This window comes from Gallinula chloropus, assembly GCF_964237585.1.
Source record: "Gallinula chloropus genome assembly, chromosome: 18".
NCBI classification, from domain to species: domain Eukaryota; kingdom Metazoa; phylum Chordata; class Aves; order Gruiformes; family Rallidae; genus Gallinula; species Gallinula chloropus.
In genome coordinates this window covers 11,819,721-11,831,933 of record NC_140103.1, presented here as the reverse complement: position 1 = coordinate 11,831,933, position 12,213 = coordinate 11,819,721, and the positions used below count along the sequence as shown (strand labels likewise).

General features: G+C 59.0%; 1 protein-coding gene across 1 annotated transcript in view; it reads right to left on the bottom strand.

Moving 5' to 3' along the window:
• Positions 1-12,213, bottom strand: part of EXD3 (exonuclease 3'-5' domain containing 3) — a gene marked incomplete at both ends in the record, with an annotated part of 227,076 nt that overhangs the window by 6,304 nt on the left and 208,559 nt on the right. The window contains one exon of the mRNA XM_084272681.1: positions 2,149-2,242. Coding sequence (XP_084128807.1) covers positions 2,149-2,242 — 94 coding nt within the window. The remainder of the gene's footprint in view (positions 1-2,148; positions 2,243-12,213) is intronic.

Sequence of the window (12,213 nt, the reverse complement as noted above, 5' to 3'; positions counted from 1 at the left end):
GAGGTGACACAGCCTGGGCTGGAGCCACAGAGCAGGGACAGTGGGAGGCAGCAGCTGGGGGCTGTGGGTGCTGAACTCCCCACACCAGGGGTTGGGCCATGGCAGAGGGCACAACCAGTTCCTGCCCCAGCCCCCTCCTGAGAGAACATGCAAAGGAAATCAGGGATCAACTGAGACTTTTCTTATGAATCCACTTCTCTGGCTGCCCATCCCTTCCCACCCCACCCCATCCCTTCCCACCCCACCACCACTGTGCCCACCAGGTGATGGCAGGACCCTTCCCCTGTTTCTCTTCCACAAAACTTAACCCAAAATGAAACATTTTGGGGGCAACTTATTGAGCTCACACTGATGCTCATGATCCTAGTAGCCCCTGGAAGAATCTCAACAGAGACAGAAACAGTGTGGTTGGATCCCTAAGGCACAGGGGACCCCCTTGGCGACTCCCCAGCGGTCTTCACTTTGGGCCAGGTGCCCCTGCCCAGCTGTGCCCACCTGCCCATGAGCCACAGCTCCTATTTTATATCTCTGATGCAGCAAAAACTCAACTCCCTGAGGGTGCTGTGGAATCTTCAGTCCCTGACTGAAGATGAAGAGGATGCTCCTCATCAGAGGACACTCCCTGACAAGGTCATGCTGGTGCAGGGCTCCTGACTGGCCCAACAGACAGAGGTCCTTCCCCATGACACTCCCCACGGGACATGGAGGGTCCAGGGAGAAGCTGCATGGCATGATGGGGACAGACATGTGTTGCAGACAGTGTGAAGGGTGGAGCAAGGTGGTCCCTGAAGAGTCTGTGTGGAGGAACAACGGTGCCACATGGGACCCCTGAGCTCTATCCCCCCCCCATTCCCAAGGGGAAGGGGAAACCACTTGCACAGCTGAACACAAACCACAGCCTTTCCATTTCCCATAGTCTAAAACTGGCTGAACAGGCCTGGCTGGTTGCTGGGTACACACAGCAAGTGCCCTCACCACTGGGGAGGATGGCCTGGCCTTTTGGGGAGTGCAGCGCTCCCAGGCTGCTGGTACCATGGGAAAAGCCACCCCACCACATCCCTCATCCCAGACCCACACGTGCAGTTCCCAGCAAAGCCACAGCTGAGCAGGAGCACCCTGCAGCCATCACTTGGCACTGCTCTCACCTATCGAGCAGATGGGGAAACTGAGGCACAGCGAGTGGTGCATGCAAGGGGCCACAGCAGAGCCTGAGCTGGGCAGTGAGAAGGGCAAGTTTCCATCCACCAAAACACAGATCCCCCTGGGGAGGAGCATGCTGGGGTCAGCATTGCTGGGGGCAGGGTGTGGGGGAGCCTTCCCTCCTGCCCGAACCCATGGGCTGGGGGTGACCTGCTGGAGAAGAGCTCAGTGGAGAAGGACCTGGGGGTCCTGGTGGGTGACAGGGTGGCCATGAGCCAGCAGTGTGCCCTGGGGGCTGAGAGAGACAATGGGATCCTGGGGGCATCAAGAGGAGTGTGGCCAGCAGGTCACAGGAGGGGATCCTCCCCCTCTGCTCTGCCCTGGTCAGGCCCCACCTGGAGTGTTGTGTCCAGTGCTGGGCTCCCTGGGATAAAAAAGACAGGGATCTCCTGGAGAGAGTCCAGAGGAGGGACAGGGATGATGAAGGGCCTGGAGCATCTCCCCTGGGAGGAAAGGCTGAGGGAGCTGGGGCTGTTCAGCCTTGAGAAGACTAAGGGGGTACCTAATTAAAGTCTATAATTATCTTCAGTATGGGATGCAGGGGGAAATGGGCAGCCCCTTTTCAGTGTCTGTGGGGAAAGGACAAGGGGCAATGGCTGCAAGTCAGAGCATAGGAAGTTCCCCACCAACCTGGGGAAGAACTTTTCCCCAGTGAGGGTGAGGGAGCCCTGGGACAGGCTGCCCAGGGGGTGTGGAGTCTCCATCTCTGGAGAGATTCCAGCCCCGTCTGGACGCCGCCCTGTGCAATATGAGCTGGGGAGCTGCTCTGGCAGGGGGGTTGGACCCCATGAGCTCTCCAGGTCCCTTCCAACCCCTGGGTTTCTGGGATTCTGGGATTCTATGACACTGGTCCCCGCTGGAGGGATGGTCCCGCTCTGCCAGGGCTGGGGAGTCCCAGGAGGGAGCTGGGGGAGCAGCAGCACTCCCAGCCATCGGCACCCCGCTTACCTGCGCTGCCATCCCCCGGCGTCTGCCGGCTGCCCTGCACCAGCTGCCGCATCCTCTCCCTCGAGACCTTCAGGTACTTGTCACAGTTGCACACCTGGAAGAAGAGGAGGGGTTGGTGACCTGACAGCCGTGCTCCCCTGGCATCTCCTGCCTGCCTGGAGCTCGCAGCCCCAGCAGGGACCGAGCAGCCCCCAGTCACACGCATCACAGCAGGGCAAACTGGGACAAGGGCTGTCCCACCGAGATGGGGATGGCAGAACGGCACCAGACACACATTTTGGGGTTCACAACCTGTAAGAACCCCCTTTCCAGAGGTACTCCATCTTTACAGAGCTTTGACACATCTTCATCCCAGTACTGCTGCCCACTCTGATGGTCTTCACTCCCTGGCCCTACATGATGCCAGAAGATGCCAGCAACTGAGGTTATAAACAGGCAGCCAGGCAAAGTTTGGACATGGCTTCATGTCTCACAGAAGCTGGGGTCACAGCAAGGCACAGTGATGCCCCTTCCTCCTGCCTGAAGGAGGACAGGGGGAGGATGACTTGTTTGAAAACAAGCTCCCTGTGATGTCCTGGCAGCTCTGCCCCGCAGTAGCAGGATGCTATTTCCACCAGCAGCCTCTGCAAAACCAGCTCAGGCTCCCCAGCCACGAACAGATGCCCAGCTGAGAGTCCCCAGAGCCACAGGCAGCGAGGGAGCCCTGTGCAGCTCAACTGGCACAGCCACCAGCGGTTTGGGGACCCCTTTTCCAGGCAGCTCAGGAAAGGCATCACGTTGTGGCCACCTCCTCCAGCTCCACACATGACAACCCCCCCATCATCCCCTCACACACACCGAGCCTGGGGTCTGCTGCCTCAGCAGACACATGGAGGTGATCAAGGTGCAATCCTGAAAGCACCTGAACGATGTGAGAGCTGCTGCATCACTTTTGTAAGGGAATAAAGGTGCCTTGTGCTGGGGCACGTGTGTGTCAGACCCCTGTGCAACGCTCCAGCTCAGCCTGTCTGCTCCCTGCTCGTGCCAGGGCTGAGCTGCAAGTGCTGATGCCGTGGGGGGCAGCCCCAGCCCTGCACTCTCCTCACCTGTATGTTCAAACCCAGGTACCTGGGGCACTGCAACTGAGTGAAGCCCTGGGGAAGCAGAAAGATGGTCCTATTCAGGACCCCCTCTGAGATGCTCCTCTGATGTGAGGAGGGCCACGCTGCATCCTGCAGAGGCCAGCCCATGCTGTCAGCTCTTTCTCCTCAAGCATCAGCAGTCTGACTGGAGCTCACACCCTGGCCTTTAGCCTCCCCCTTCCTCAGCTCTGCCCTGCCTCAGCCATGCCTGCAGTGGAGCCCATCATCAGCCAGGCCAGACCCAGCCTGAACAATGGCCAAGAGAAAGGGAAGAGCAGCTCGGGCACATCCTGGGAAGATGGATCAGCCAGGCTCCTTCATTTAGGGCTGACATCACCCACAGCTACGGGACAGACCCCAGTGCTGAGCTGAGCTCCGGTCCCTGCCCACTCTGATGGCAGAGTCAGGATGGGCTCAGCAGGGACCCAAGGGGCAAACAGCCCCATGGCCCAGCCCCCCCTGCCAGGCACAGACAGGCACACATGTGGGCACAGGCTCAGCTCCCCCCATCACAAACACCACATCTGCTTTAACACAGAGTCTTGAGTCTGGAGCATGATGCTGCCCGGGCAGCAGCGCTGGGGATGCCAGCCAAGGCTTGCTGACCCCCCTCAGGCATGTTTCACTACTTCCCCAAAACCCAGCCTTGTTGTAACCTGGGAGCAATGCACCTTCCTGGGACAGGTACCCAGCAGTGCCCCAGCATTTCCCACTTGCACAGGGCTGCCAGACACTCACTGGGAGGCTCTGTGCCCAACGCCATCTCCCCAGCCTCTGGGCCTTCACCACCCTCAGCTTCCCAAAAGCACGGGGTGGGCTCAGGAGCCAGATAAGCCACTTAGCAGCAGTGCCAATTAGCTGGAATAAAAAATGGCAATTAATTTTTTTTTTAATGCCTTGCCAAAATGAGCCAGGAGAGCAGCAGAGAGCTGGGCAGCCTGCCACTGCGATAAGGCTGGGCTGAGTGGCTGCTGTGCAGGGGCTGGTGGTGGCCTTCAGCTTGATGTTCAGCCCCTGCCTGGGGATACAGCTCCCCACAGCCTCCTGTGCCCAGGGATGTTTGAATGGGTCCTGCTTTAGGAGTAAGGAACTGGGCAGCCTCTCTGCTGCAGAAGGGCTGGGTTTTCCCACCTTGGGAAGGTTTGGTTTCCCCAGCTCCACTGTGGCAGGATTAGTTGTGCCCCCCCCCCCACCCCCCTGAAGTGTGGCAAACATAAAAGGGCTGCCTTATGGTTAGGCAGAGGGGGCTGGGTGGCTGCAGCCCACGCACACCCCACAGCACCAGCCAGCCCACTGACACCAGGGGCTCCGTGGCGTGTTGGGGTGCCCCGGTGCCCCCGAGCGCTGCGGGTTGCAGGGCAGCAGCGGGCACACCTCGGAGGAGGAGCAGCACTGCCTTTCTCACGCAGGGCAGCCCTTGCCAGCACACGCTTAGTCACTGGTAAATCCCAGCCGAGATCTGCTCTGCCCGCTGTGAAATGCATCTTGGCTGCACCCCCACTGAAGCAATCCCGGCGCTCGGGAGCCATGGCAGGCGCGCTTTCCCACGGCAGCCCGGCTTCCAGCACCCCGTGTGAATCAGCCCCTTCCCGGCCAGGCGCCGGGTGCCCCCGCACAGCACACATGCAGCCAGCTGGCCAAAGCCAGGTGAGCACATCCCTGCTCTGACCCCCCCCCCTGCCCGCCCCCGTGGTGATAGCTGCTTGCTCAGCTGGAGGGCAGGTGAGGATGGTGCCCGGCTCAGGCTCTCTGGGCAATGGGGCATGGCTGTGACATCACTGGATGATGCTTCAGCATGGGGCTCTGGGGTCATCTTGGCATTTGACCCCCTTCTGGGCCTCCACCCAGGGAGCTGAGAAGCTCAGAGAAAACTTGAGCCCAGCAAAGAACAGTCCCAGACCTTCCAGGACTCAAAAGGGACCACTGGAGCTGGTGGGAACTTGGTTGAATCTATGCTCTGAGCTCAGCCAGAGGTTCCCCAGGCAGGTGCCCGGCACATGTGGAAGATGAAAGTTTCAGACAGCAGTGGGGTCAGTTTTGCTCCTTCTTTTGATACCCCTGAAAGCTGCATTTCCAAAGTGCTTCAAGAGCCACCTTGGTGATGCTGAGCTCTGCCCAGAGCATCCAGCCCCAGAATGGCCTCAGGGTTCGCAGGGCTCCTTCTGCCCGCTCTGCTGCCAACGCCACCGAGGGATCTCCTTGGCAGGGTTTACCTGAGACACAACCCTCTGCCCTGGAGAGTTTCTAGCTTGGGAAATCCTCAGCATATCAAAACCAGCCACAAAGGACAACAGTGCCTGGCATGAACTCGTTGGGGCAATTCAGGGGAGCTCATGTCAGGACAATCCCTTGGGTGTCTTCTGCTCGCCGCATCACAGGACCGCTTACAGCCGCCCGCAGTGACACCTCTCTTCCTCCTCACCGCCTACCCTCTTCCCTCTCTTTCTTTCCCTCTCTCTGAGATGGATATCACCTGGTGAAAGGGCCACTCCTCCGGATGGAGGTTGCAACTCTCATTTTGGTTGTGTAACCACAGTCCTTGAGCATCCAAGAGTTTCTTTCAGGGACTTACTGAGAGTAGGAGCCTCCCTCCGACATGCACGTGGGATGCTCAGGATCAGCACAGGTTGCTCACGTGAAACCTCCAAGGCCAGGCAGGACAGACAGACAGGGCTGCTTCCAGCAGACCTCCTGTCCACCACCCAGCACAGAGAGTGCCTGGAAAGGAGGGAGATTGTGGGAAGGACAATCAAACAACCAGATAACGACCCAGCAAATTCCAGACATAAGCCAGGGGCTGGTCACACTCATCTACCAGGAGTACATTGTGACACACGTTTCCCAAGTCCCCAGCTCCTCCTTGCTGCACTCACAGCTCTGACCTTCAGACATTGCTCTTCCTCCAGCAAGGCTGTGGGCCTGCTTGCCCTTCCCTGCAGTGCCTTCAAGGCCTTGCACAGAGAGCAGAAACTCCAGCCATGGGACCTGCCAGAGCGGTGCAAAGGCCAGTGCTGGGTGCAGAGCGGCTGTGAGCCAGGCCCTGGCACGGCTGCAGCTTCATGGGGATCTTCAGAGGGTGCCTGGCCAGGACATTCCCTTCCTCCTCACACTGAGAGGTTCTGTCATTGCCCTTCTCAGCACTGGTACCCAGGGATGCTGAAAGCACACTCTGCTCCTCCTGTGCTGGCACCAGTGGGCTGACCTCTGTCCTCAGGTGCAAGCCCACCCAAGCAGCAGCAGCAGACAGGCAGATGGGGAAGATGAAAGGTTCAGACAGCAGAGGGATCAGTTTTGCTCCTTCCTTTGATACCCCTGAAAGCTGCATTTCCAAAGTCGTGGTTCAGCCCCAGCCCCAGCTGAGCAGCACTGGCCGTTCGCTCAGCACCCCCCTCCCCCATGGTGGGATGGGGTGACAAAGGCATTGGGGTAAGGCCTGTGTATGGGGCCAGCACAAGGAGTGGGGAATAACAACAGCAGGACCTGTAACAATGTACAGAAGTGGTGACACACGATGCAGTTTCTCACCAAACCCACAACTCAGACGCTCAGAGCCGCCCTGGAGCTGAATCATCCCCAAACTGTGCTCCCCCATCAGCCCCCCTTTATGCTGAGCATGACACCACGGTGTGGAATATCCCTGTGAGTTAGTTTGGGTCACCTGTTGCCCTGGCTGTGTCTCACCTTAACATCTGGTGAACATTAACCCTCTACTAGCCGAGCCCAGGACACTGGGACCTTCAGGGGAGCTAGGGCTCTCTGTGCACACAGCAGTGGTCAGGGGCCACCAACACCCAGGCAGCCCTGTCTGCCAACACCACGGGGAGAGCTGCACTGGGAGATGGACTGTGAGGGTCCACATGGGTCTGCAGCCTGGGCATCCCCTACCAGACCTGCCTGCACAGAGCATTGGAGTGGTTATGGCCATCTGAGCTAAGTGACAGGCTGCTGGTGGAAGTACAGGGCTGTGGGTGGGCTCCTGGCATCGCACAGGGACATTCTGGCTCACAGAGAGGGAAGGGCTCTGTTTATTGAATCATTAACATCACTTCCCTCATTGCCAGCCAGGTACTCTGCGAAGTCTCTTAGGCAAGTGCTGACCAAGCCCAACCCTGCTAAGCTGGTAAGATGACATGGGATCCCATGCCAGCCTGGTACTGCGTTCCCACTGCTTTCTCTGCTCCTGCTTTGCTATTAGTCATCCGTTTCTGGAAGGTTTCTCATGCATAATAAAGTGTTTCAACACTTGCATAAGCCAGCTCTTCTCATCAGGAGTGACCTGCTGCATTTCCCAGTGCTTTCCCTAGGCAGCCCTTCCGACTGCCACGAAATACAGAGTTAAAACATGAAGTTTACTCTCCCCCTTGGGGGCAAAAGGTGTGGGAAATCGAACAGATAAGAATGACTTTAATTAGTATCATTTGCATAAGCTCTGGGAAAGGCTCACCTGACAGCTGGAAGGTCCTTGCTCGCCTGGGAGCACCAACCGTGGGCACTGGAATGGGCAGCAGCTTAAGGGAGCTGCTCTGCCAACAGACTGGGGACACTGCAAGGGCAGGGGGGTCAGGGGTGATGGAGCCCCCGAGGCTCCACAGGCATCCCCCCACTTCCACTGGCTCTCTCCAATGTCACCTGGCAGCTCCGAGCCAGAGAGAAGGGTGTTATTTTGGGGTTGGAGGAGGAGAGCAGCACAAGCACATCCCGGGATAATGCTGGGAGGCTGCAGGATGGGGCTGGCTGGGGACAGGAGCAGGCTCTGGGACCTCTGCTTCTCGCTCCCCTGAGCGTGCAGACAGCTGCAGGTCCCTAACCACAACCCCCATCCCAGTGCCTCTACCTCGGGTACTTGGCGCCTAATTGTCAGCGACACCCAAAGTCATTTTCGGTCCCTCAAGGCCTTTGCAGTGATGAGAATCTCACCCCACATTACACCTAAACCCACATGCAAAGCTGATTTTCCCAGGGGAAAAACAACAAAAAAAGATGCTCTGCCCTCCCCCCCTAACCCCCCAGCACCCCCCCACCTCTGCAACCCCCCCCTCCCTTGGGTCCCTCGGTCTCCTCCAGCTGCCTACTTGCTCCTTTTGCCATCCCAGCTGAGCTGTGAGCCCCGAGATGGGGACTGAGCCCCTCCAGAAGCTGGAGCTGCCTCAGCACCCTTGACCCAACCTTCACCGTAGCCGCAAGCCCTGTTTATACAGCACCCAGCACAGCGGGGTGCTGCTCTGGGACAGGCTCACAGTGCTTACACCGAGTTTAATACCAAAGCCAAACCAGTAATAACTGCCTTACAATGAGGTTACACGGCATCCCCAAAGCTTGCCTTTTAGGGTGAGCTCTGTGCCAGGAGCTGCCGGGGGCTGGGGGATGAGCTGCCCCTTCCCACCCTCCTCCCTGCCTGACCTTTGGTGCCTCAGATCCTCCAGCCCTGTGCCAGCACTCTGCCTTCCTGCTGCATAAATGTGCTTTCCAAACACTGCTGGGCTGAGGGGTAAGCACCACAGGGCTCCTGTTTGGAAGGGTCAGGCCTGAAAGCTAAAAGCAGGTAGGAACCTGGCTGCCAAGCACCCCCAGACCTTCGGGAGCTTCACATCTTGGAAAGGTGGCAAAGGGATGTTTTCTGACCCTGAGAACTGCAAAGGATGGAAATGTTTCTTTCTACAGAAGAGCCCAGCACTTAGATCATTAACCATCGGGCACAGCACTGCTCTTTCCTGGCCAAATGAAGCCCAGCCCTGCTGGAAGCTGAGTTTTCTGCCTGACCCAGGTGCCAGGAAACCCCAGTGCTGCATGTGGAGCACAGCTCCAGCGCTGCACTGTCCTCCTGGTTGAACGTGCAGCCATAGCAGGGCCTCCATCCTCTGCTCCCAGTGCTAGACAAGCTTTGGGAAATGATCTTCTGTATATATTAAGCCAGCAGCTACCCTTGTCCCTGCTGCTTCTGGCTTCCCCTGGCAGCTGGCCCTCCTTTAGTGGAGTCCCTGGGACCATCTGTACAGCGTATGGCAGTCTCTCCCCTTGCCTGTGCTGATCCCCTGTAGCTGTGTCTGGCTGGAAGCTGTGCCCCAAACTTCCCCACTTCTCCCCAGAGCAGATTTCAGCCTTGTACAAGTGGCTGGGTGGCTCCTGTCCTCCACGGCCACCTGTCTGTGAGCATCCTCATCCACATCCCTGTGCCTCCCCCTTGTCACCTCCTCCCTGGGGGTGATGAGGCCAGGAGACCCCTGGTCAGTGCAGTGGCCAGGAGGGCTGTGGGTGCTACAGCAGAGGCAGAGCTGGGTGGTGGTGGCAGTGGCTGGGGGAGTTGGGCTCATGTTTCAGCTTCTGTTTATATCTGGGAACTCAAGTCTGCCCCAGTGCGATGTGGAGGCCCCTGGGGACACGCTGCCTTCCCCAGCTGCAGCCAGACACCATCTGCCCTGCCTGCCTCCCCTGCCAGACCTCTTAGCAGAGGGCAGCATCTTCTGAGGTACTGGACATCCTGCCTGAGCCCCTACCTGGTCCACAGCGTGGTGTGTCCAGAGGGAAGGAGCTGGCAAAGCTCTCTGCAGGCCAGGCTCCCCCCTGCTCCAGCTGCGCTGAGGCTGGGAACACTTCATCACAGCTAAGCCAGGAGTAGCCCTGTTGCACACTCATCATGCCACCACCTGGGTCAGGGGCCAGATGCAGGTGTCCCTTCTCATGCTTGGCCTTAAATCCAGGGGTAGGGCACTCAGTGCCCGGGGTCACCCCTGCAATCCCACCCTGCAGCTCACAACCCTCTCTGGGAGCCGTGCCTAAGGCTGCAGGGCTACACCATACCCATCACTTTTCATTTGCTAAAGCAAAAAGAATTGATTTCCTGGGCTTGATTCGCAGAGAAATGGAAATTTGAGGAGCTCCAGCCTGAGAAGCTTGCCTGGCTTGCAGGTTGTCCAAGGCACAGGCTGCCTTTGCTGACCCAAAAGCAGGCTCTCCAGCAAGGGAACATTTCCTTTTGAGCCTGGCCCCTCATCCTGGGCAATGAGAGTGAGCATGGGGGCAAAGCCAGGAGGAGGTGAGACCCACCCCCTGCCCCATCCAGCCAAGCAGCTCCTGCTGCTGCTTTAATTGGGGCAGGAACAGAGGCTGCAGCAGAGAAGGGGAATAAAAAAAAAAAAAAAAGAAAAAAAAGAAAAAAAAAAAAAGCGTGAGAAAGGAAATCTGAGCAAGGCCTGGAGCAATCTACCCAATCCAGCGGAAACAATAGCCCAGGAAGAAAAACCAGTTCCTACACACAAGGTAGAATAGGCTGGGAACTGGAGGAGGGGCAGGCAGCTCACCCCGTGCGCTCCCAGCCTGCAGAACAAGCTGGGCATTATGAGGCTGCGGCTGCCCGGGGCACGGTGCCCCCTTTCCTAACAGCAGCCGGCTGGATGGGATGCTGCCCTCCCCATGGTGGGTTTTTGGGGGAAAGCCCCCATCCTGGGGCTGTCACCTACCCCCCGGGGATGGAGGGAGCAGGGCATGGCAGCTTGCTGCCAGGCTGGGTTTGGCAGGGCTCAGCTCAGCTCAGCTCAGCTCAGCACTCAGGGTAAACTCCACATGCTGGTTTGACTCTGCTGGGCTCTGCAGCCAGGCTGGGCTCACCAACTGGCTTGAGGTTAGACCTGAGGATGAGCTTAGCCCCCAGGCTGCGCTTACCCTGTGTGGGTTTACCCCCAGGTTGGGCTCACCCTCAGGCTGGGCTCAACCTCAGGCTGGGCTCAGCCCTAGGCTGGGCCCAAAGGGCAGCAGAGTCTGGCTGTGCCACCATCTGGGCTCCATGGTGCTGAGTGCAGGTGGGTTGTGTGTCCTGGGCAGGGGCTGCTGGGGACGCTGTGCTGCTTGGCCACGGTGGGGGGAGGCAGGAAGCGTGGTGTTTTGCAGGGGTAACACACTGCTCACAGCACCTGCTCCTGGGCCAGCATTCCTTTGGGGATACAGCCATGGGTGCACCTTCTCACGCCGCCAGTTCCCACCCACAGGATGTCCATCTACCCCCCTGGGCAGCACACCCTGGCAGACACATCTGTGGGCTGCGGGAAGGGTTGGTTGGATCTGGGGAAAGCCCAGGCAGATAAACCAGCTCCAGCACGGCTCAGTGGCTGGTCCCTGCCCTGGACATTGCCAGGGTTGCTGGCTCTGGCACCTTGGCTGTGTGGTGGCAGCTGGTGGGTGCAGGCAGGTTGTGCTCCCCAGCTGGGAGGGCCGGGTACTTTCGTTTTGAAACAGATGCTCAGACTCTGCTAAAATCAAAACTGGTGTCACACTCCCTGCTGTGAGCTGCAGGGACTTTCCTGCCGCTGAGGATTTCGATTCCCTCCAGCCCTGGCTCCACAAACAAGTCTGACTGCCCCCAGACCTGCTCCCCATGGTCGCCCCTGGGGATGAGCCACATCCTTCCAGCGGGCTGAGTGGGTCCGTCCTCAGCCCCACACCATGGGCCATGGCTTGGGGGACAGGCAGGGCTCCCCATCAGCCTGCCCTGTGCCTGCCACAAGCCACACGGTTCTCAGCAGCCTCTGGATACCTCCCTGCCCACCCCAGCGGGGCCGGGGGCAGCAGCCTGCGAGGAGGCAGAGCTCCCTGCCTGCACCAGGACTTGGCCTGGCTCCGTGTGCGCGGGAGGAGCCAAGCAGAGGGAGGGCAAAGCTGTTCCCAGCACATTTTTCTGCTTTGACACACTTGCAAGTCCTCGGAGCGCTGCAGCTGGGTTCCCAGCACCCCATGTCGGTGGCCCAGCCTGCGCCCCTCCACCAGCGGCACGTGGGGCCCCAGATCCCCAGAGACCTGACAGAGAGCAGGGCGGGCAGGGCGAGCAGGGGTTTGGGGCTCGAGGCACAGGCAGGGGTGTCCTGCCAGCCCTGAGGAGAGTAAAACCTGCCCTGAGGTGCTGCGTGGGGACTGTGGTCCTTAATAGGTTCTCCAACTGGTTCGGGCTCCAGTG